The 24,539-nt window shown below is 53.4% G+C and overlaps 1 protein-coding gene across 4 annotated transcripts in view; it reads right to left on the reverse strand.

The window, feature by feature from the left end:
• Window positions 1–24,539, reverse strand: part of EVL (Enah/Vasp-like) — a 141,566-nt gene that overhangs the window by 43,020 nt on the left and 74,007 nt on the right. For all 4 annotated transcript variants that reach the window (XM_044229994.1, XM_044229995.1, XM_044229992.1 and 1 more), the window contains exons 2-3: window positions 10,199–10,367; window positions 4,125–4,302 (exon numbers count right to left, since the gene is read on the reverse strand). In XM_044229994.1, coding sequence (XP_044085929.1) covers window positions 4,125–4,302; window positions 10,199–10,367 — 347 coding nt within the window. The remainder of the gene's footprint in view (window positions 1–4,124; window positions 4,303–10,198; window positions 10,368–24,539) is intronic.

The following is a 24,539-nucleotide window of genomic DNA, read 5'->3' on the forward strand; positions in this document are numbered from 1 at the left end:
GGTAGGTTCTGGCAGGTGTGCTACCTCTTTTAATCTCCCGTGCTCCCACCTCGCCCTCCACTAAATGTGTGTAACACTAGATCCTGAACTCTGGGCTGGGAAAAGAAGCCAAATTATAAGTACTTTGGAGTGTAAGGAAGTACTTCCTTAGCCAGATAAGGTCTTTCTGTGGCTCTCACCAGCCCCCCACGCCCTTGGAGCCGAGGCTGTTTGATTAGTGCAGACCTTTTCTTGAGAAGGGCAGGAAGGGCATGTGGGAGAGGAAGCCTGGTAAAAACAACGAGCCCGGGCTTTTAAGAGAAACTACAGGTATCATTATTATTACTCTATGTTGTGGGTCCCCAGAGAGCCCCAAGCCGGCTTTGCACCCCTGTCCTCCACCCAGGGGACTGAGGCCACCGAGCTGCAGGGTGACTAGTTTACTGATCTGTTTTACTTGCTAAACCGGCTTCAGGCTCTCTGGGTTGGGGCCTAAAGTTGACGAATGCGTCTCTAAAAGCTGCTGCTGAGGAAAAGCTGATTTTGTGGGTACAAGGAATAAGTCAGTAAAGAGATCGTCCAAGGGCCCAGAGCCTGACCATCACGTCCACACTGGTGTTAGGCAGCAAAAACAGGATTGTGTTGTGTCCGTTCTTTCTCTGGACTACCCTCAGACACCCCGGCCGACAGCACGCCCCACGTGGCAGAGAGGCGGGAAGGAGCACAGGCAGAGCAAGGCCCCGCAGCTCCCGGCCGGTCCTCGGTGCTCGGTGCTCTGGGGGTGGACTTCAGCGACCTCTCCAGCCATGGAACCACAGGGAAGTCACCCTCCTTCCCGAGCCACAGCTTGCTTGGGCCCCCCTCTTGCAGGGCGGTGGCGAGAGTCAGGGGAGGTCAGGGGGCGTCCACGGTTCGCTCTGACGGGTGACTTCCAGGTCTATACGTTGGCATCTCATATCTGCCAGGTTCTAAAGACCTCAGAGGGGCCCCGCTCACATCTGTCCCACAGGAGGAGGCAGGGGTGGGAAATGCCCAGTAGGACTCAATGTGAGAAGATACCGAGTCTTAGAAGGTACCAGTCGCAGAGGCCTGCTGGGGGGCGAGGCCTGCCAGTGAGGGGAGGGAGGAGCGGCAGGCGAGCTCCTACGAGGTGCCGGACACCAAACCAGGTCCTTGAGCCCCCTCCGCAGCTCTGCAGTGGGACCGATGGCCCTACGTGACCAGGAAGGACACTGAGGCTTATAGAAGATGACCACATTTAACAAGAACAAAAGGCAAGGAGCCAGTATTATTTGAGCGCCTATCACATGCCAGGCACCAGATGCTAAGTGCTTTATCAACATCTCACAGTGAATCTTCCAAACAACCCCAGGGAGTAGGGTCTAGGATCCCAGGGCCACAGGTGGCAGAACAAAGACTTACTATGAGATCTCGCTGCCCCCAACAAACGCTGTTCATGCTATGGTGAACTGCCTCCTGCCAGGGGAGGGGAGGCTGGGATTTCCCGACCCAGAGGGGCTTCGCCAGAAAACAGCACAGTGACCCGGCCGCATGAGCACGTCCGGCGGCAGCTGCCGGACAGAGGTGCGTGGATCCACGAGGCACAGCTCCACGGCGCAGGGGCGCGGCGGCCACAAGCAGCCCACGGAAGACCGAGCCATGCCCCGGTGGCAGGGGCACACGGCGGCCACAAGCAGCCCACGGAAGACCGAGCCATGCCCCGGTGGCAGGAGCACGCGGCGGCCACAAGCAGCCCGCGGAAGACCGAGCCATGCCCCGGTGGCAGGGGCACGCGGCGGCCACAAGCAGCCCGCGGAAGACCGAGCCATGCCCCGGTGGCAGGGGCACGCGGCGGCCACAAGCAGCCCGCGGAAGACCGAGCCATGCCCCGGTGGCTCCCACAAACCCAAAGCTGAGGGAGAGTCAGGTACAAAGAAGGCACTGTACGAAGTACACGCAGTGCGGTTCAAACGCAGGCAAAACTGCTCTGTCCTCTCAGAAGCTGCTGTGCCCTGTCCTTGCGGGCGTGGGAGAGGGATACGGTCTTTCTGGGGACCTGCGGCTGCCGGCATGTACGCGTGCATCCGGCACCTCCCGCCGCTGCTCGGTAAGGTCACACCTCAGGGCAAGGAAAAGCCGAACTCGCTCAGGGCCCGCATCTCCGGCCACCAGAGGGCACGCCTGCCGGAGCAGGACATCGGGTCCCAGCCAGCGAACTGGGACAGGCCGCCGCTACTCACGGTGTGAGCTGCCAACGAAGCCGCCGCACACGCGGGCCCTACCCCTGCCCGGACGAGGGCGCGCGTCCTGCCCAAAGAAGGCAGAGGAGGTCGGGCTCGAAGCCCACACGCGTGAGGGGCTGCCTCCTAAAGATTTCTCGTTTGGAAATGAGGGTCGTATTAGCTAATTTCCCTGTGACTATGGTAAACTTAAGAAAGCCACTAGTAGTTTCTATTTAATGAGCAGTTGCTTTGCAAGGGTTACTGGTCTGATTAAATTAAAATGTTGTTTTTGACTCTCAGCGTGTCTATCTGTACAGACCCAATAAAGCCGAGCTCTCACATGCTGGGGCAGGTGAGGCGGCTCGGATCAGAAACCGTAAACCCAGCTCACTTTACCGGAAGTACGAGGCTCTCCGGTGGAAAACAGCCTGAGAAACTGTGTCGGGTGCTTGCGATGCTTCAGCTGTGGTCGGGCAGCTTCCCAGCATGTGGCCCAAATTTTCAGCGGGAAATCCACAAACCCTGGAGCCTTTCTGAGGCAAGGAGAACATTCCACAAGTCCCTGTTCTGTGTGTGAGCCCCGGGGAGCAAACTCAAAATCGTTTTCTTTATTTACTTAGAAAAAATCTCCAAGGGTTTACACTGGGTCCCAAAGCTGCCATCTATCAGGACCAACAGGTCTATAAAAGCCATCTCCCTCTGAGTACCATGTCCCCCTTCCCTCCCTGACTCTGGCAGCAGCCGCAATGGGAGTGACACCACAGACAAGTGCCAACAGTGGTGACTGCTGTGCGTCAGGCAGCCTGCTAGGTATTGTACACTCCGCCCAGTGAAAAACTTAAAAACAACCTCTATCACCCCCATCCGACGGAGAAGACAACTGAAGCCCCGAAAATGAAGTAACTTGTCCAAACTGTCCTCAGCCGGAGCGCGGCAGAACCAGGACGCAAACATAACCCTGCTCCTGACTTGCTCTACCAAGGCTAAGACCTCTAGCGAAGCGCGGGACTGTATGCGTGGACGTCAAGACACCTGCACCCCGGAAGGCTTCTGTGTTCCCCTGAAGCTAACATTGAGACTTTCCAATAAGCCACATGCATTTTTGCTCTGCTTAGAAACTTTTGCCAGCCCCGCCCTGCTCCCTCCTCCAGGCCCACTGGCTACTCCAAGTATTAAGCCTGGCCCCAGCCCGCTTCTAGGTCCTTGGGACTCTTCACTGTGAGGTTTCAAGTCCACTTTCCTTCCTGTGTGTGCCCGAGACCCCAGAAACACTGCAGGGCACTCTCCCGCATGCCCTGGGTACCTTTGCTGTCCCTCCTCTGCCTTGTGCGCTCCTCGCCCTTCCAAACTGCAGCCCAGGCGTCCCTCTCGGGGTTCCCTCAGTCTGCCCACCCCGGGCTGGAGCACTCACCACGACCCACAGTGCTAGCAGTTCACGAAGCTATCTGCTCAGGCGCGTCTTGGGCAGAAGGACGCCATCTATGCATTTCTTACCTATTCTGTCTGGCCAGTTTCCTACGCTCAGTAAATATTTGGTACAAGTTCATTAACAACGTGAATGAATACTTTAATTCAACTTTAATTCAAATTGTTGCTCGTTCCCTCCCATCTATGCTAAATACATGTTTTAGAATACAGAAGGAAGATGATGCCTGTGAGACATTGGGACATGTCTCAATACACATCAGTACGCATCAGTACGAAGCCATATCTCACAAACGGCAAGAAGATGTGAGCACCATTCTCTCTTTCTTCAAACTGTTACTATGCCCCTTCGAGCTGGAGTCAGGCAGCAGGCCTTTCTGAGAGCCCACGTAATATCAGCCTGATGCAGCTATGGTGGGGACCCCAGGGAGCCAGTGCCAGGGGAGGACCTGGGGAAGGAGGGGTCTCGGCACTGGGCAGAGACAAAGCCCCACTTACCTCCTTCTTGGGAATTCATGATGTTCAGGGCGAACAGCATGGCATTGGAGAACGTGGTTGCCTCTTCCTTACTTGCAAAGTTCAAGCCGTAGACCTGGCGGGCATCTCGCCACTGGTGGAAGGTCGGCGTTGCCTGATTGTACTTCAGCCCTTTCACGATTGAATAATTGATCACAACCTGGAGGGGAAAAGAGACAGAAATACGTGTAAGTAAATACGAGGGGAGTAAGTGAGCTGGAGAGTGCGGCTCCGGGGCAGGGATACTGTGTCCCCTGGAACTAGCAGAGGACAGGGAGGTGGGGTGGGGTCAGGAGAAGGGGACAGCGAGGCCAGGCAGCTTTTCAGGATGCCCTCCAGAACCTTGAGGGGTTGAAAACCAGCTACTTCATCTCACTAACAATGCGGTGTACTCACGCCCTCCAGATGAGAGGCCTGAGCTGGGAGTCAGGTTCCCCAAGCCCAGGGGCTGGTCCCTCGATCCAGCCACGTCACCCAAGGCGGTCACGGCATTTCTTAGGGGCCCAGTTTCTCCAACTATAAAATGGGGGTAATAATGCTTTACTAACCTACTGGGGTTACTGGGAAGGCCACACTGTGATGCATACCTTATCTAGATTTCCAGGCCTGGAGACCCTGGGGTAGAGTCACCTAGTTCCTATCTATGCCTCCCAAAGCCACGCACAGTGTCTAACAGCATGCTGAGACGGCATGCTCCCCACAGACGAAGTACTTAAGCAGAGTCCGGAGGAGGCTGTGGGCGACGCGATGGGAAAAGCCTGTTTCAGGAGACGTTGAGAAGGACTGCTCAGGTCTCCTCTGGCTCTGGGGCTCCAGGTTTCTGTGACCTGAAGCTAGCAACAACTCTGCCTGCTGTGCCCCCCTGGTCAGGAAGGGGAGCTCAGGGAAAGTCTCAGAGATGCCGAGGGACGTGGCCAAGCCCCCTGCTCGCGGGCTGGGCACTAAGACGTGACCTCTGCTTGACCGCTCTCCTCTACTGCTCCACCCTGCTGCGCTGTGGGTAAGGCCAGAGGACGGCAGATATGATATGGCCAACATCCACGAGAGCTTTTTTTCCCAAGTCCTAGCCATGTGGAAGGTGGGTTTGGGTCACTGTACGGTCCAGAGAGAGAGCGCAGGCGAGCTGAATCCGCTAATGAAAATGCAGTTGTTTCACATCTTGACACAAGGTAATTTTGGCCAGCGTCTATACCCTGCTGCCTGGGGTGGGTCTCTCTCTAGGTTGAGCTCCGAATCCTCAGGAAAAGGCTGGAGGTTTTGTTGCGTGTGTGCACAGTAAGGAGCACAGTACCTCGGGTTAAAACGCTCTTAAGGGGAGAGCACACTCACGGCGGTGTAGGGACCACAGCGAGGCAGCAGACTTGTTCCTTTCTGCCACGGGAAGGCCATACCGGAAGTTCTGTGTGCAGGTGTTTCCATTTTGGGGCTGTACTTTTAGTGGACATTACAAAACCAGAGCAAGCCGGAAGGAAATGTTTTCAATGGAAGAAGGTCTGGAAACCACGTTATGTCAAGAATGGCTGGGGCGCCTGGGTGGCTCAGGGGGTTAAAGCCTCTGCCTTCGGCTCAGGTCATGATCTCAGGGTCCTGGGATCGAGCCCCGCACTGGGCTCTCTGCTCAGCAGGGAGCCTGCTTCCTCTCTCTCTCTGCCTGCCTCTCTGCCTCCTTGTTATCTCTGTCAAATAAATAAATAAAATCTTAAAAAAAAAAGAATGGCTAAGGGATCTCGAAGCAAGACGAGAGAAGACTGCAGTGTACCACAACTGCTGCAAATGGTCTGTTTTGGGAAATGTTCAGCTCGCACCTGAGATGCCTGTACATTCTGCCGTTGTTGGCTATAGTTTCATAAATGCAAATTAGGTCAAGTTGGCCAATTATGCTACGCAAATTTTCTATCTCTTTACTTTCTTTCTGCTTGTTCAGTCAGTTTCTTGGAGGTTATGAACCTTGGACGATTAGAACCTCCAGCTCTGCTTCTGGATTTGTCTATTTCTCCCATTAGATCTGTCTGATTTTGCTTTATATATTTGCAGATATATTATTAGATGTGTACGAATTTAGAATTATTAGGTCTTCCTTTTAATCAACCCTTTCATCACTGAAAAGGTCCTTCTTTACCTTTCGTAATGCTTCTGGTCTTGAAGCCTCTCCTATTTAACATTAATTCAGTCACACAAGCTCCTTCCGGTTGGTAGCCTGTCCTCCCGGTGTTTGGAAGGCTTGCCTTTTTCCACTCTCCCATGTTCAGCCTGTGTCCTTATCAGCTTTATTTTTAAAATAATTCTCCAAGCTCTGGAAGGACTGATCTGCACAACTGCTGAAGGATAAACTTATTTTATTTTAGTTTAGTTTAGAGACTGAGAGAAAGAGAGAGCGAGCGAGCCCATAAGCAGGGGGCAGGGGAGGAGGGGAAGGGCAAAGGGAGAGGGAGAGAGAGAGTCCCAAGCAGGGTCCACACTCAGAGTGGAACCTGACACAGGGCTCAATCCCATGACCCTGAGATCGTGACCTGAGCCAAAATCAAGAGTCAGACACTTAATTGATGGAGATAACCAGGCACCCCAGGATAAACTTATTTTAAAAAGGTCCTACTTTTTTTGCTTAAGGGCCCATAGGTTCCGTGTTCGGGGGAGAGGTGCAGGACCGAGAGAGAGGGCCTTTCCTGTCTTCCAAGAGAAGGCCCAGAAACTCCAAATGTCGTGCACCATGCTTCTGGGGTACAAGCAGCCAAGAGCCCCTACAAAAAAAGAAACTTACTCATGGAAAACAATCTTCCTGATCCACACATTCACCTAGATCTAACACCCCTTGGGGCGCCTGGGCCTCGGTTGAGTGTCCAGCTCTTGATTTCTGCTCAGGTCATAGTCTCAGGGTCACGAGACTGAGCGCGCGCTGGGCTCCACACTCGGTAGGGAGTCCGCTCAAGATTCTCTCTCCTGCCTCTTCCCCTACCCCATGCTCGCTCTCTCTAATATATGAATAAATCTTAAAAAAGCAAACAAACAAAAAACAAACCCCTAGAACCTGTTGGTTGGTGAAGGCTCCTAAGGTCTCACCTCATCTAAATCTCTACCCTTCCACGAGGGCACGTCCTTCCCAGAGTTCTCACCAAGCAGCCAGCTAGCCCGTGGGCTTGCACAGGAATGTGCTCACCCTCCAACGGCGTGCACGGAAGAACGTGCTCCTGGCCACCGAGCTACCTTCTTCCTGACAGTGTCCACACAGGACTCCTAGCCCTGTCTCAGGGTACAAAGAGAAGTCTGCCTTCTCCTCCCCACGCAGCCCGTCGGAGGTTGGAGGGCCGCGGCCCTGCCCCCTTCAGCTTGCTTGCAGACCTCTCACCAGACCAGACGCCCTTCCCCTTACAGACTCCGGCTTGTGGCACTTGCGTTGGGCCCCAGTGTTCTCGGTGTAGTGTGACCAGGGCACAGCAGAGCAGGACTGTGGCTCCCTTCTGGACCTCTACTGTTCACTCAGCCTGAAAACTCACTAACTAAAAATCTTTTGATGTTTTCCCACCTGTAATGTGAGACTCGGGTTATCCCTTAGCTGATGATACTGCCACGTACTTGTCCCTTCTTCCATAAATGATCATCGGGCTTTACGCCTACCCATTCAGCACAATGGGGCTGACACATGCTTATGCTGTTATCCTCTAGGGTTCCCGGGAGACTGAAGTAATAGACATGAAAAGTGCTCCAGGAACCATAATCACATTAAACGTGTAACATATTCCGACCTGGTTATAACCTGAGGGATCTCCGTCTGACGTGTCTGACCTTGCAGTCCAGGTAGGCTGGGAGACAGATCCGTGAAAATCAGTCTTTTCTCCTGAGGTCACAGGAGCTGCTGTTGACCAGGCTTCTGGCCACATTCTCTAACGCCCTGGCTTCCTAAGGATCCCTTGTGCGCTGCTATGTGCGTGTGCAGGTATGTATACTATGTACGTACGCTCCATCTCTTTGGGGAACAAAGTCTCAACCGCATTCTAGGAGCCTGTTTCCTGAAAATTCCAGGTGGTAGCTGTGCTGGTAACTTCTCCGTCAGACTCTGGGAATCTCTTAGTTAGATTCCCACAACACAACACAGCCTCCGAATTTACCCAGGAGGCCACTGAGGACTGCCACCAGTCCCTCCCCGTGTGGGGAAAAGGTCTCCTCCCACACGAGCCTCGGCGCGTGGATTCTGGGGATGGGGGCAGGGAGGCGCGAGGCTCCTATGAACAAGGCACATGTCGGTGGCAGGGAATCCGGTCAGGGCCAGGGCGTTTCCAGCACACCATGCTGGCTTCCTGGCATGCCCTGGAGGGCAGCCAAGAGGTGTGAGTGCCGGGGAAACTCGCCACAGTAAAGGGGATCACTCAGGGAACACCCACTGTGATCCAGGAGCTGCACTAGGTAATGGACCTGAAGTCAAAGCACGTAGCAGAGAGGCACTGCTCTGCTATACCAACCCATGGGTGTTGGGGACACGTGACCATAACTGTCGTCATATGTATCCTGTAATATATAGCACAGTGTATGTCTAAAAGGCAGAGACAGAACCAATGAATTGGAAGAACAGGGAAGCAGCCTCCAGAAGGTTTCTAGAAAACCCTTTCTACCAGTACGGCTCATCGACAAGGGAAAGCGACACCTCTCAAGGTACCAAGAGTTCCAGGTTGGACCTTTCATCGGGGTCCTAAAGTGGGGCTGTCCCTTTCAGCCCCAAGAATCTGAAAGTTAACAGGGCTGTTTTGGCCAAAGCAGAAACCCATTCAACCGGCAACATACTAAAAATAGAGTCCTCAGTTTTTGTTCTTTGTCTTCTAATGGCTAACGTGCTGATTCTTACCGAGATAGCAGCTAACCTGCTGCTCAATTTAGCAAGGCCCTGACCAACAAAGGATGGCAGGAGGGGTTATTTGAGTAGAGTTTTTCATAAGTGCCAAAACCGCAGAAGCTTTCATTTCACTGCTGAAAACGTCCTTGTTGGTCTGTTCGAAGAGAGCTGGAGGCCGACCGTGAAGCAGCAGCCACAGTCACTGTGGCGAAGCTACATGGTCCCCTCCTCTTCGTGTGTTTCAGTCCGTGTCACGTCAGAGTCCTCAGGTTACATAGGCACGGCTCCTTCTGCTGGGGCTGGCCCTGGGTTTGCACGGAATTAGCCAGTACCCTCGCCATCTTGTCTGATTCGCTCTGGAGGTACACTTAGGGGCAGAAACGATCCCAGAGTCTTCCAAAATGATTTATTTATTTATTTCTTTTTTAAAAAAAGATTCAATTTATTTATTTGACAGAGAGAAATCACAAGTAGATGGAGAGGCAGGCAGAGAGAGAGGGGGAAGCAGGGTCCCTGCTGAGCAGAGAGCCCAATGCGGGACTCGATCCCAGGACCCTGAGATCATGACCTGAGCCGAAGGCAGAGGCTTAACCCACTGAGCCACCCAGGCGCCCCTATTTGTTTATTTCTGAGAGACAGAGAGAGAGAGAGAGAGAGCGAGAGCGAGCAGGAGGGAAGGGCAGAGGGAGAGGGAATCTCCAGCAGGCTCCACACCCAGCGCAGGCCCAACAGTGGGGCTCCCCACCCCATGACCCTGAGATCGTGACCTGGGCTGAAACAAGAACCAGACGCTCAACTCCCTGAGCCACCCGGGCGCCCCCAACCATCCTGATATTCTTTCCAAAGGAAGACTCGGGGGCTGAGGAGCCAAACATCTTCACAACACGTCACTTATGGCTGTGCAGGCGGAAGGAGACGCGAACGCGGCCCGCAGTAGCGTTTCCACAGCTGTTTCCCGTCTATTATTTTATTCTAATGGGATAATAACACACAGTGAGGTACACTGCGTGTGGATTACTGTCTCTGCAAGACAGATGTGAAAAATGACGTTCAGAAAAGAGCGTGTGCTCAAGGTCTCATACCGTGCAGTCTGAGACCGCGCAGGCGGAACGTGAACCCAGACCTTCCGACCCCAAATCCCGACCTTATTTTTTCCTGAACTTTTTTCACTATGTGTCTGTGTGTTGGGGGGAGGGGTACGCTCACGAGCCCAGCCTGTTGCTCCCTCGCTCACCTGCTGATCCTGAAGCTTGACCCCGACCACTCTGAAGGTGTTGCTGGCGGTGTTGTGGTAGATGTTGATGCGGCTGAATCCCTGCTGGCCGGGTTTGATCGGTACCCATTTCTTACTGGTGTCATCGTAGACCATCACGGAAGCCCGGGCTTGGCAGATACTCTGTTCGCTGCAAACCGAGAGAAAAGCTAAGCGTCAGGTCCGCTCTGAGGCTTCCCCTTTTCTGAACTAGAGGCCAACTGCCCCTTGATACCAAGAGCATCCAACTGTCGCTGGAGGGGCTGATCTAGGAGTTCTCATTCTCTGATGACCACCAAAGGAGGGTCTGTGCCAACAGCTTACATGGCTTACAAAAGATGCACAGCTTTCCTCTCAGGGGAAAAGTGCTGAATGAGAAAGGAATTCTAATTCTAATTTGCCGACTGCCGACAACATTCTAGGCACTGTGTTAAATAAGACACTGCATTAAAGCACTTGACGTGTCACAACTCAGGACAGCCTCTCACTGCCCCCATTCTGTGGACAAGCAAAGCGTGGCTCAGACACTTAGGAATAGTTTCACGAATTCACACAGGTATTCAGGGATTACGTTTGGGATTCCCAACCAGTTCTGTCTGACTCTAAAGCACGTAACATTCTTCACAACATCCAACGAAATGTTCTATTTATGATACCACGACATGATACTATCCTACAAGCTGTGCAGACACCAAATGATTAGACGACCTTCTAGAGAACCCAGCAACACAAGTAAAACTAATAGACAGCTGCGTCCAACTTCGCTGAAGACATTTCCTCTGTTCAGAACATGACAGAAAAGCAGGGAAGAAACACTAGAAGCCCCCGGAGAGAGAAGACGGTCATCGTCAAGATCAGTGCTACAGCTCCTGTCAGGGCGTTCAGAGGGAGTGTCTCAGAGCCCGCTGGCCTCTCCGCTCGCATAGGAGCCAGATGGCCTAGAACGTGTCGTTTCTTAGTCTCCAGCATATTAAAGGCTCAAACTGAAGAGGTAAGGCGTGCTTGTTCCAGGTAGGCACGCCCAGAACAGTGAGGAGTGGTAGTCACCAGAAAGGATGGCCATATTAATACAATTTAAGAATTAGAAACAGTATTTAAAGCCCAAAATTTGAGGCCAATTAATGTAGAAGCGAAAGTGTGTAATAGTAACAGATAATCATAATGATGAGACTAAGCAGTGAAGAAAAAGTCACATTGTGTCCACTTTACCGTATTTAAGAAGGCAGGAAAATAAGATATTTGAGGACGATCTCTATCCCCACCCCCAGGGTTGGGTGACAAAACAGTGGTTTCTACGGGATGAGCTCTCCGTGACTTGGAGACCTCAGCCTCGTCTACACAGTCAGCTCCCAAGTGTTCCAGAGGCCTCAGCTTCCTCCAGCCCCAGCTCCCTCGTGACTCGGGCAGTGGGCAGTGGGCGATCCAGTGTACAGACTTAAAATCTTAACAATAATTTTGTATCCGGCGTATACACACATGCCTTTTCACACCTCTTCCTCCCCTGCGCTTTACACCAACATCTACACACATTTCACGGCTGTCCGGCCACTGGCGATGTGCCGGTGCTGGTTCTCCAATCTCCTGCGGGCCCCCCAGTGGGGCTCTGGGGCCTGGGAGGCTCACGTGTGCTTGACAGCAAATGACCACACTGTGCGCGGAGAGCTGTGCGGTGGGCAGATACGTTCGCAGTGAATTGAAAGGGTTCGGTTGTACAACTTTGCTACTCTTCCCGCCCCTGTAATTCATCACTCACTCAAAAATATTTAAGGGGAAATCAGTGATGATCAAAATAGGCCTGGGTCCTCCCCAGAGGATAGCCATATTAGGGAGAAAAAAAGAAAACACAAAAATGTGGCTATGCTTTGACTTCTCTGAGTTCGTCCTCCTCTGGCTAAGTCTCTGGGGCCCTGTTCTCATGAAGTCTAGTGACAGTGAGAGGAAACTCCACAGCAATAGACAGACCTTGGCTCAAGTCATGGTTCCATCCCCATGTGAGCTAGCACAGATCAAGTTCTGGGCTAAACTGCGTCACTTACGGCTGTGGACACACTCGTGGTTAACCGTGGGCAAGCAGGTGTGGTTCCTGATGCTCTCAGGGGCTGGGAGAGATCCCGAGATATGCAGGGCATTACTTAGCAGACCATGGACTTCCTGAGCTGAACTCCCAGCTCTACACTTGCTGACCATGCAAGCCCTTGAGAGGATTCTGGAAGCCAATCCGGAAGGTACAGTGTGATGGGCAACAGTTTCTAGAATCCCTGTAGGGCAGCTGCTGAAGTGTGCCCTTCAGATCTCATCTCCTTCAGGAGAACCTGTTGTGGGAGCAGAGCTGAACAAAGTCACAGCCGCCCCCGGCCTGGTTGCCCCCCTGAAGGCAGGTGCAGAGGCCATGTTTCCCCGGGCCACTCTCTACCAATGACTGGCGTAGCGGGAGCCGGCTCATTCCTGCCTGACCTGCGGCTCTTCCGTGGGGCCCTGCACCAGCCTGACATGCCTCTTACTCAGCCCTGTGCCCTTCCTGCCTCCTGGCCTGGGGCTCCTCCTGCTTGCTCCCTCCGTCCTTCATGGACGGTTCCCTGTAAACCTCTTGCACATCATCATCTGAAGGGTCTTGGCATCTGCTTCTGAGAGCACCAGAGACACGGCCCTGCCATTGCGCAGCTGGGCCATGCCTGTCTGGTTCTCTGCGGGCCCAGAGCCTGGCACGTCACTCACTGCAGAACCTCAGGGCCTAGAGGGGACATTCTCCTGTCCCGTGCAGCTCGCCTTCTAAAGCAGCCCGCGTGCAGACAAAGCCTTCGACAGAAACTGCTCTCCAAAGCAGCCCACTTGGTTGTGATGTGGTTTCAGCTGTGAGGCCGTCGCCTCCCTCGTTCTGAGAGACACGGCACTCACAGTCCTTCCGTTACAGAGTGTCTGGAACAGCCCATGACAGTCCACTGGGCAACTGAAGGGACACGTGGCCCTCCCCCGACTGTACAGGACAAAGCTGCCAGTCACTCTCCTCTGGTGAGGCCCGCTTTGTCGCATGTTCCCGTAGCATTTGGGTCCCACGTTGGGGTGGCAGGTTTTCATCTCAGTCTGACAAGCACAGATGCCAGCGGGTCAAATACACTTAGTGACGCAGAGGCGAACATGACGGTTCCTGACCTCAGAGAGCTTGCAACGACCCCGAACACGAGACAACTCGTGGCACGCTTTGGTGAACTGGAGGGACTGGGGAAGCCGGGAGACTTTGTGAAGAAAACGCTGCGTGTGCTTCGGACGCAGACCTTCAGCCCCTGGCGAGCTGAGGAGGGGGATGTGGGACTCTCGGTGGGGGAGGCACAGAGCCGGCGGGGGCCGGGAGGCCAGAACAGCGTCTCCTGGGGGCGGTGCGAGCCTGGGCTCCCATCTCCCCGGTGCTGCAGGAGACGGTGGAAGGTACCCCCTACTGTGCCCACCCCTGCCACGTGACGGTGGAAGGTACCCCCCACCGTGCCCACCCCTGCCACGTGACAGTGGAAGGTACCCACCACCGTGCCCACCCCTGCCACGTGATGGTGGAAGGTACCCACCACCGTGCCCGCCCCTGCTACGTGCTGAAACACCAAGAACCCAGGAACTCATTTTCTTTTTTCTTCTTTCTTTCATTCCTTCTTTCTTTCTTTCTTTTTTTTTTTTTTAAAGATTTTCCTTATTTATTTGAGAGAGAGCAAGAGAGGGGGGAAGGTCAGAGGAGAAGCAGATGCCCCGTGGAGCTGGGAGCCCGATGCAGGACTTGATCTGGGGACTCCGAGATTACGACCTCAGCCGAAGGCAGACGCTTAACCAACTGAGCCATCCAGGCGCCCAAGAACTCATTTTCTTATTCTAGTTATGGCCACAGTTCCTTGTCGTTAACACTTCAGGTTCGAATTGAACTTGGAGTTAGCCAAAATAAGAATAGGTTCTTTTTTTTCCTATTTGAATGGCGCTTATCTGGGCTTATTTTATCACAACAAAACCTAAATGCAAGAAAATCCCCATTTCTTCTACTTAGAATTCACCTTGTTTATATCCCTCTGGGATTTGTTTTAATAAAATCTTCTTTTTTTTAAAAGATTTTATTTATTTATTTGAGAGAGAAAGACAGCGAGAGAGGGAACACAAGCAGGGGGAGCAGGAGAGGGAGAAGTAGGCTTCCCGCTGAGTAGGGAGCCCGATTTGGGGCTCAATCCCAGAACCCTGGGATTAGGACCTGAGCTAAAAGCAGACGCTTAATAACTGAGCCACCCAGGTGTCCGTTTTAATAAAATCTTGTTTGCTGCCCAGCCTGGACATTGTCTCTGAGCTCCGAGACGACGGTCTTCTCCGCATCTTCCCTGGACATGAAAACCCTGTACTAACCATACGCATCATACGCTTCATTTGTCTAGATCAGTTATCATTTGAGGGCAGTCAGAGAAAAGTTTCTTTTAAAAACATTACTGGACAAATGAGTAAACTATTTATGCAAACACACACATAAATGCAAACAGGCAATCCCTCCTCCCCCAGCCGCCCGCACATAACCGTCCGTAGCCGTGCCCGTGTGGCCTCAGAGCTGCCGCCCTTCCCAGCTCTGAGGAACCCCAAATGCAGAAAGCCGGAGGGAAAGCTGAGGTTAGTTCTGAGGAGGGCTTCCTCTCTGACCGGCTGTCTTCCTATGATCAGAACCACCAGCTGATTAGCAGGGGGAATCAGCCAAAACTCAGTGTCTGGTCTGTTCTCTATGGTGTTGCGTCACTAGGTCAGTGGACTTTTCCTCCTGGGGACCTATAAGCCTGCTCTGAGCAGGAGGAACCACCAGAATCTCTCTCCCAGAAGAAGGTTCTCTTGAAACAAATGGTCCAATCCCATTGTCATCTGGGCTTTTGTACAGGTATTTGTGGGCACAGGAATTTATAAAAAATCGAAGCCTGCATTTCCCTCCAAGTGGCAGATGAGACACTGACGAAGCTTTGAAGAACCCTTTTGTTAGGAGCCTTAGAGGAGAGAAACTGTGATTGTGGGTCTCTTTTTCAACAAAAACTTAGAGGACAGTGTGTAAATTCAACTAAGACAGAGGACATAAGGCCAAAAAGGGAACAGAGAGGAACAAGGCTAACCACAGATGCTTGCTGAGAACTACGTCTGGGCCTGGGCTGGGAGCCGCACAGCATGGGGACCCCTACAGCATGGGGACCCCTCAGGCCGGAGGCGGCTCCCGCAGCCCCGTGCTGTCTCTGCGGCATATCACAGCCCTTTTCGTTGGTCCCGGTCCTTTGGGTCCGCGTACACACCCCCTTCCTCAGGAGACTGAGTGCCTCGAAGGCGGGACCCCGCTGTTTTCCCCTTTGTAACCCCGGTGGCCTATATGATGCAGACACCAAGTGTGTGTGGAATGCACGATTCTGAGTGAGTGTGTTTATGACCGTGGGCCCGTGGGAATGTCCCAACGTCCCATTTACAGTGCCACTCGGTTTATTCTCAGACAGCGAGCAGCTGCCACATAAAAGCATCTGTTCTGGCTTACCAACACTGCTGTCTGTCTCAAGACGCCCGGGATCTGAGGTGCTCACCATGCCCAGTGCCGGGGGGCAGCTGCTTCTGCAGGAGCCCTCGGCCTCACCCCGCTGCATGCCCAGGCCTGGGGAGACCAAAGGCTGTTCTGGGCGAGGGCAGGCTGCTCTTGCCAGCCCCTATGGCCAAGGAACCACATGCCCTGTCCTCAGATCTCTTCTGCAGGGACAAGGATCGTACCTCCCTGTCCCCCAGCTCCGGCAGAGCCTCTTGCTCAGCCCAGTGCCCTGATGTGGCTGCCCCCTGCAGACAGATCAAGTCATCACACTGTCCCTCTGTCTCCCCAGCAGGACTGGCGACAGGGTTTGCCCGGGGCTCGGGGTTCCCGGGAGGCAGGTTATCTGGCACACCCCAGGCAGACCAGGGTGAGCGCTCACCCTCCTGGGAGCTCCTTCTTTATCTTTCACTCAACAGCCGCCACAGGGTTAAGCACCCGGTAAGCACCCATGAACGTGAGTTTGGCTGATGTGAGTCTGTGTGAGCAGGTGCCCACTGCTACCCCAGCTGCTCCCTCTGGCTCTTCCCTCTCTTCCATCAGGCTCCTGCCTGCCTGCTTCCCCCATTTCTTTGCCACTTGCTCATGCTCCAGTGCCCTCTGGAACCAGGTTTCTGTCCCCGACGGACACTCAAACAACTCCGCGCAAGGTCGCTGGCGCACACTTCCCAGGGCAGGCGGCTGCTCTGGAGTTCTCAAACCTCTCATCTCGTACTGAACAGTGCTGCGACAATGTCCGTAGTTCTGAAGATGTCTCCTGCTTCTGCCTCTGCCTCCTCCCTGGCTCCCACTTCTCTCTGGGGCTCCCTGAAGGCTTCTTCGTTCGAGGTTCTCTACTCGCCACTTACAGGAGGGGTGCTTAAAATGGGGGCCACAGAAAGGCTTAATGAGTCTAAGAACTCCCTGAAATTATTTGCAAAAGTGAGTGTGCAACTTTTTCCAAAGTAGGTTTTCACCGTGTTCTCAAGGAGCCGTTGCTCCAAACCAGACTGTAAAACCACTTTAAAGATTTTATTTATTTTTTGGACAGACAGAGATCACAAGTAGGCAGAGAGGCAGGCAGAGAGAGAAGGAAGCAGGCTCCCTGCTGAGCAGAGAGCCTGATGTGGGGCTTGATCCCAGGACCCTGAGATCATGGCCTGAGCCAAAGGCAGAGGCTTGACCCACTGAGCCACCCAGGTGCCCCTGTAAAACCACTTTAAATCTTGGTGCTCCCCAATGTGAACCAGTTAGACTTTCTTCTCTTTTCACCTTGTGCTCACGGTTCTCAAAACTGTGTGCGGGGGAATCAGGTGAGGTGTTCATTAAAACGCAAATTCTCAGACCCCTCCTCCAAAGAGCCTTCCCAAGCGTCAGCACTCAGAGCAGTACCGGGAGCCCCGCAGCCTACACCAAAGACTAGGGTCCGATCCCTGCTCTCGGCAGCCCCGTGGGCCCTCACACTCTGTGCCTTGCCCACCTTGTTCATGACTCACTGTCCCCATTCTCCATGGCCTCGCTGCTCCATGGCCTCGTGCTGTTCCCTCCGCCTGGGATGCTTTTGCTAGCCTAGCTTGCCAGTAATTCCTGCTCAGTCCTATAGGCCTGAGACCCATGTTACTTCTGCTAGAAAGCGCTCCTGGAAGCCCCAGGCTCAGTTAGATGGTCCTTTGTGGAACCCAGTTGGCATATCCTATGCCTTGGCACAGAACAGGCCTCACGGCAGGGGACGTCCAACAGCCTTCTACCTTGGGTCCCTCTGCTGGGCATGAGTGCCACCAAGGTAGGGACCACTTCCTCAAGACAGGCTTCCCTGTGGGGTGGTCAAAGGCTTAGTCCACAGTTCCTGTCCCACCTGTTTACCTTGGGTGTTCCAGGATGATAGGGCAAATTCCTTGTGCTCTCTGGACACTAGGCTGCCCACACCGTGCCTGGTGCCAAGTGTGAGGAAGGGCGGTCTGTCCACAGCCCAGCCGGCAGCTTGGCGGTAAAGCCAGGTCTGATGGCGAAAGCATCCTCCTGACGCTGGGCCAGTTAAAATGACTTGCCAGAATTACTCAAGAAACTGGAGAAGAAAGGAGTTCCCTCTGCCTAAGGTATCTTCTCCCTCCTATGTCCACAGGTCTGCGCCTCACCTTTTCTTTAAAGCTCGGGCCCAGTGCCACGGCCTTCAGCAAACATCTGGTTCATTCCCGTTCACTTGGTAACTACGAAGGGAACAGCAGGATGTAAGTCTCTGGGGAGGAAAAGAACATGTCCCTGTCCCGAAGGGATTACAGTCTAGCAGGAAACATGACCACTTACGAAATGGGCATGCTAATGCCGTCACAGGGAAATCACGGGGTTCTGTGGGAGGAATTCTCTTCCGTAAAACAGAGCCAAGAAAATGGAGGCATTTTTCTCTGTGCAGGTGCCCAGTATCCAGTACAGTCTGCGTGCTCAACACGTGTGCGTCTGCCCCTTGCCCCCCTTGTTGGCCTTGTGTCCTCTGACCACTCCAAGCTTTGCCGATAGCTCTTCCGCTTATCTTCCTCCCAAGCCGAGCTGCTGGAGGGCAGGCCCCAGGGTGAGCCATCAGCTCCCGCATGGCCTTCGCGATGGAGTCCAGGGCCACGGCCCTCGCGAGCCCAGGCTCAGCAGCCGCTGAGCGAAGTAAAGTGACGAGGGAACAGGGGAGGCCAGAGAGAAGTGGCCAGAAATAAATGTTCCCAAAGCCAAGCAGAAACAGAGCCAGACTCTGAGGCGGCTGGTAAAGTCCTGACTTGTTTACTTTCAACATGATAGTGATGAAAGTGGACTTGAAAAGCGGGCTGAGCATCATCCGGAAGGAAGCCCCTCAGCCGGCAGGAGGGCAGCCGCCGCGGGAGGTGGGGGCCATGGAAACCTGTCTGGGTGCTCTGGGGTGCGAGGCTACCCCCCGGCACCATGGCGAGGTGCAGAGGGGAGGGGACCGTCCTCTCCTTCGTCACCCTCTCTCTCTGAAGCATGAAGTGCCCCTCCTGCCCGATGTGCAGGTCCCTCGTGTCAAAGCCCGTGTGATGTCATGGGATACTCAAAGACCCTCATGAGCAAGTGATCACATTTGTCCCCACGTTACATGAAGTGACTTGTCCCCAACAACAGGCTCCACTAGCTGGGACCCTGTCTTCCTCCCTTCTCTGGAGGCCTCTGCTTCTTGCTTCTAGGGCCTTACTCGCTGGGTGCTTCCACTCACCCTTCAACTCTGCCTCCACGAACACACGCCGCACCCCTCGGCCGCCCTCCCTGCTGTGCCGTCTGCTCCGGGCCCCACCAGCAGAGTGCAGGACCCCTACCCGCTCCACTCCAGTCCCTCTCTCTCTAGGGCCACCGGTGGCCTTCCATTTGCCAGAGGTGACAGACTTGCCCTCGCTCTTGTCCTCTTGGCCCCTTTCTGCACCCTTCCGTTGGCTGACAATGCTAGCAGCTTGGTTCATTTCTACTCCGCCTCTTTTCTGGCCAGTCGGTCCCAGTGAACAGGGGCAGAAAGGAAAACTCTGGGGGGCTGGTGTGAGCCAGGGACCAGAGATGTATCAGATGGCCCTGTGTGGCCAGGAGCATCAAGTCAACACTGTCCATCACAGAGACGGTGTGGGGAGTGAAGGGAGCCCGGGCCTGGCCTGTCATTAGCTGGCGACATGGCTTCAGGGGAGCACACGCAAGGCTCTGGAAAATGAGGGGCGTGATCTTTCTTGACTAGGTTTTCAGTTTCTTGGAGCTTGGATACGTCTGAGGAGATAAACCGGAGCACAGTTTACTAACATGATCGGCCCCCGGCTACCATCTTGGGTGAGCAAATGCTGGCTCCATTAATGGCACACCCGTATGAGTGGAGACAGGTGGAATCAGCGTGAGGTGCCTCTGTACCCACAGGCGGAGCTGTCATGACCCCTTATTCTGTCAGTCTCTACAGAGGAAACCAAGGTCTCCAGCAGGTTCTTCCCTGTGGCCTGGAGAATCACCGCGGGTGTCCAGGTGGGACTTGGGCTGTCAGGTTCTGTCCTGTGGAGCATCCAGAGCTTGGGCTCATCCCGAGGAGGGGCCCCGCCAGCCAGGCCTTGACGCCAGGCAGCTCAAATGCCCTGCTCTGCCGGGGCCTCCTCCGCCTGCCCTCTGTGGCATCTCCTGACAGCGATCCCTTCCCGCTGAGAAGAAGCTGCTTCACCTTTCCTTACGCCACTTATCACTGTACTGAAGGTCTGCTGGTTTTCTCTGTCCCCCATGAGGATAGTTCTTTTTTGGTTTGTTTTAAAAATATTGTTCGGGACGCCTGGGTGGCTCAGTTGGTTAAGCAGCTGCCTTCGGCTCAGGTCATGATCCCAGCGTCCTGGGATCGAGTCCCACATCGGGCTCCTTGCTCGGCAGGGAGCCTGCTTCTCTCTCTGCCTCTGCCTGCCATACTGTCTGCCTGTGCTCGCTCTCTCCCTCTCTCTCTGATAAATAAATAAAATCTTTTTAAAAAAAATATTGTTCATCCCGGTAGCCCCAGTGCTTGTGACTAGTGATTGCTCAGTAAACACCTTCGGATAAATGTCTGCTTTAGCATTTGCCTACACCGCGATGTCTCAGTTCAGTGACTGAGGAACACAGGGACTTGGAATCACACCTTTGTCAGAGCTGAGAGATGATGACAAGTACTTTATTCAGATGGAGGAAACAGGCCTGGAGAAGGGGAGTGTTTCTTAGGGTCCTGTGCTGTTATGTGGAAGGGCCGTGTCTAGACCACAGATCTTCCTTTCTGTCATACAACAGGGCTTTTCTGCTTTACTTAGTAAAGCATTTTTGCCACATGTGACTTATCTCTTCTATGGTTTTGTTTTCTTTCTGAACCATTTGAAAGTTGCAGATACCGTGATACTTCAATCCTAAGGTTTTTAGCACACATTTCTTTAAAATAAGGACATTCTAATGTATAACTTAAATACCATTATTACATTTAAGAAAATACTTTACTAATAGCTAATACAGAGCCCACCTTAAAGTCATCCAACTTCCCCCCACATGTTTGATTTGTAGGGTCCACGATCTACCACGTGACACTGGTTGCACTGTCTGCTTTTTCTCTCCTAAGCTAGAATGTGAGGCCATTTTCTGTTTTTCATCGATGTTGACTTTTTTGTGTGAAGAGCTCAGGCCAATTGCCTTGTAGGCTGTCCACGTTCTGGACTGTTTCTCATGACTGGATTTGGTGAGAACCCGGCACAGGTGATGGTGGTATTTACTGGATCCCAGCCCAGCAGGAGGCACCCAATGCTAGTGGCCTCCTCTTCCAGACGCAAAGTGGATTAAGGGAATGGCTGCCAGATCTCTCCAGTGGAAAGGTGCTTTCCCCCCTTGAGAATTAGTCAACCATTCATAGGGTGGCTTTTTTCCCTCTAATTGGCAACAGGCTCGAAATATGTATAATGTTAGGTTCTCAACTTAAAATGTGTATTCTGAAATATTTCATACCAGTGAGAAGTGGGTTGCCACAATCTCACCACTCAGTCTGGGATGTGGTGTCACCTCAAGTGAACCCGGGCACCTTCTCCCCAGATCTCAGGGCCCCTCCTCTCCCGCAGGCGCAGGCGCCGCTGTCTTGAACTGGGGGTTCGCCGATTCTGCATGCGCCTCCTGCCGCTCACGCTCATAATGGGCTATTTTACAAAAGAGATTCTCGAGACTTTTTTGTTTCAGGACCGCTTTACGCCCATAAAAACTACTGAAGATGCCAAAAAGCTTCTGTTTACATAGCTTAAGTAGGTCTGTAGTCACCACAGTTAAAACTAAAACTGAGAACTTTCTAAAACACAAGAATGCACAAGCACCCATTTCATTACCTGTCACAGTGACAATGTCAACACATGTCATGTAGCTTCTGGAAAGTTCCACCGTGCATTTGTGAGATAAGAGTGAAAAAGGCAAACAATGTCTTAATGTTATTATAAATATAGTTTTGACTCACAAACCCCTAAAAGGGTGGTTCTCCTGACCACATTTGAGAACGGCTGAACTATGGGAACTAAAACAGTGGGTGAGGCCTGCATGTTTTCAACGCAGAAACTCAAATGCTGACTGACTGTGTCAGAATGAAAGGAAGGCTTTGGCTGTATGAAGCCTAAATTCTGCGGGAGCCCAGACATCTTTCCTTCCATCTGAACTGGTTGGGGGGGGAGTAGCCTGCTCTGTCACCTACCATCGAGATGTTTGCCTTTTCTCTGCTATAATGCCACCGGCCCAGATGCTTGGACAGCTGTTCTCCACTTCTCTGCGGAGTCTAGTGGAATCTGGAAAAAACACTCCAACCAACTGTTGCGAGAGTCTGATATTCTCAGACAGAAGCTGTCTCACACCCACTTCCCACACTTTCTTTCCAGGCCAACAACATAACCCTTTCTGTGGGGAGCCGCCCGACAGTCCATGAGGACACTGGGGCTACTCAAACCTCAGAAACGTTTATAAATTCCGGTACATGCCTGTGTCCTCACAGTCTGTGATTCTGCTTACCTGTGGAACGGGTTTCAACACAGCCTTGGGGCAGCTACGGAGATCTGGCTGGACCCAGGACTGGGGCAGTATGCTTATCTCCAAGGATAAATTGATAGCTGAGGAATGAGGCCTGGCTGAGCCCCAGCAGATCCCCCTGATCATTAGCATGGCAATCGGCTCGGTTCACTACACACCTGAGCAAGCGCAGGGACAGGCCGAAAGGACTGACCCACGCCCTGGGTGCGCAGATGCCGAATGGCTGACAGACACAGGCGCAGGGTGCCACAGGAGGGCACAGGAAGTCTCTGTGTCTCTCGTGGATGAATGGTGTGAGATCAGAGACTGCAGGATAACGGTCATTAGGAGGCCCTGGTCCTAACCTTGACTCAGCAATTCAGGGTGAGTCCCTTCAAGAGGCTACAGCTAAGCTTAGCTTTTGAGAACACGAGATCTGGTTTCAAATCCAACCCTGTCAAGTGAGACCACCGTGACCTGGAGTGAGTGACCTCTTTGCTGAGCCCTGTTCTTGCCTGCCAGCTGGGACCAACAGTACAACACCTCAGAGGATGAGGATTAAATACAGCATATATCACAGTGCCTGGCACGGAACACTCTAGAAAGGATAACTGTTGTTCTTTCTTGCCTTTCTGGGTTCAGCCACCAAAGTAAACCACTGGATGAGACTGGTTGCCAGCCGTCTTCAGCCCAGGACACACCCGAGGAACACCACACACTCTCACGAGAGTGGCCCGGAACCCGTGTGGTAATGTGTCTCAGTTGGAGGCACATCTGATTCTTTGGAACAAGAGAAGACAGAGAAGTTTCAAAAAGCTCCCCGAGTGACCTGGCTGGCTACACGGCCCCGGGAGCAGCTGTTGAACATCGTGCTCTCCGATGGCCCGTCTGACTGTAAGCTCTGGACTCTGACTCGCCTGTGACGACAACACGCTCAGGAAACGCTCCTCTTAGAGGCAGCCTTCAAGCCCTGCCGTGGAGGCAGAGGCGTGGGTCGGACCCGGCCTATGTGAGGCTTCTCACACCTTTACGCATTCAACACCGAGGGCAGTGGAACAAGGGGCAATTAGCGCACCCGAGCAGCCAACCGGCTAGCGACTGGACAGAGAGCCTCCACCACCCGAGCAACTGGTGCCTCCACCACCCGAGAGCGAGAAGAACGTCTGCTCTTCTGGCCTCTTCTCCACCACGCCACATGGGAAGCTGCACTGAGAAGGGGCTTCGGTAGGCCGCGCATCTCCAGCACACACACCAAACGTAGTTAATTAAATCCAGCAACTCGATAAACGTAGCAAAACAGACAAGAGCCCCTCTCCTCCCTCCCCTCCTGGAACTTAGATTTTACAGGTGTGGAGAGAGAGATAAAGAATTAAAAATAATAAATAAGTTATGTAGTATGCTGGAAGCTGATAAGCCTTTAGAAAAAACAAAACACCAACCAAACACAATGAGGACAAGAGGGAGGCCAGGGAAGGGAGTGAAATTAGCGGCTCCACCAGAAAGGGGCAGACACATTCTCTCCCGTGGCCCTTCCTGCCGCACTCTGGAATCAGCGGGTTCCCACTCAGCGCAGACTCGTTCGACCACCATTTACTAGGAGCCTGTCTTGCACAGGCTCACAACCCCCACGGACCCCCCGGCTGGCACTCCAGCTGCTTACATGGCGCCCCCCACCCCCACCGTGGCAAGGGAAACCACAGGCCACCTGAGTCTGGTTTGATGCACTTCCTTCACACCCATAGGCGACCCAGCAGGATGTCCTGGGGGCCGCATCTCCACGGTGCATCCCGAGCCCGGCTCTTGCTCCCCACCTACACTGACTGTCCCCTCCCCAGCCCCAACCGCCCCCTCTCACCTGGACGACTCCAAGCCCGGCCGGAGGGCTCCCTGCCTCCACTCCTGCCACAACACAGATCATGAGCCACCCGAATGACTGCTCTCAGTCCTCCATCGGATGCCTTTCCCCGTGCTTATCACCCTCCAAAAGGTTTCCCACGACACAACAAACAAAATCTAACCCCCTCACCAGGCTTGCCGGCTCTGCGTGAGAAGGCCTGTCCACGTCTTGGCTGGTGTTGCTCTTCCCTCTCCCCTGGTTCACATAGCTTCAACCTCCCTGTTCTTTGACCCCTGACCCCACCGAACTGTTCCCCTCAGGGCCTTTACACTTGCTGTCCCTCCCTATGTGCCCCGCCCCCCCATGCTTCCATCTCCAGAGTTTTGCATGGTGACTTCACAAAGTCATGGCGGAGGTATTTGGATAAAGGTCCCCCACCTGGGCGCTAG

This window comes from Neovison vison, chromosome 13 (genome assembly GCF_020171115.1).
Source record: "Neovison vison isolate M4711 chromosome 13, ASM_NN_V1, whole genome shotgun sequence".
NCBI classification, from domain to species: Eukaryota; Metazoa; Chordata; class Mammalia; order Carnivora; family Mustelidae; genus Neogale; species Neogale vison.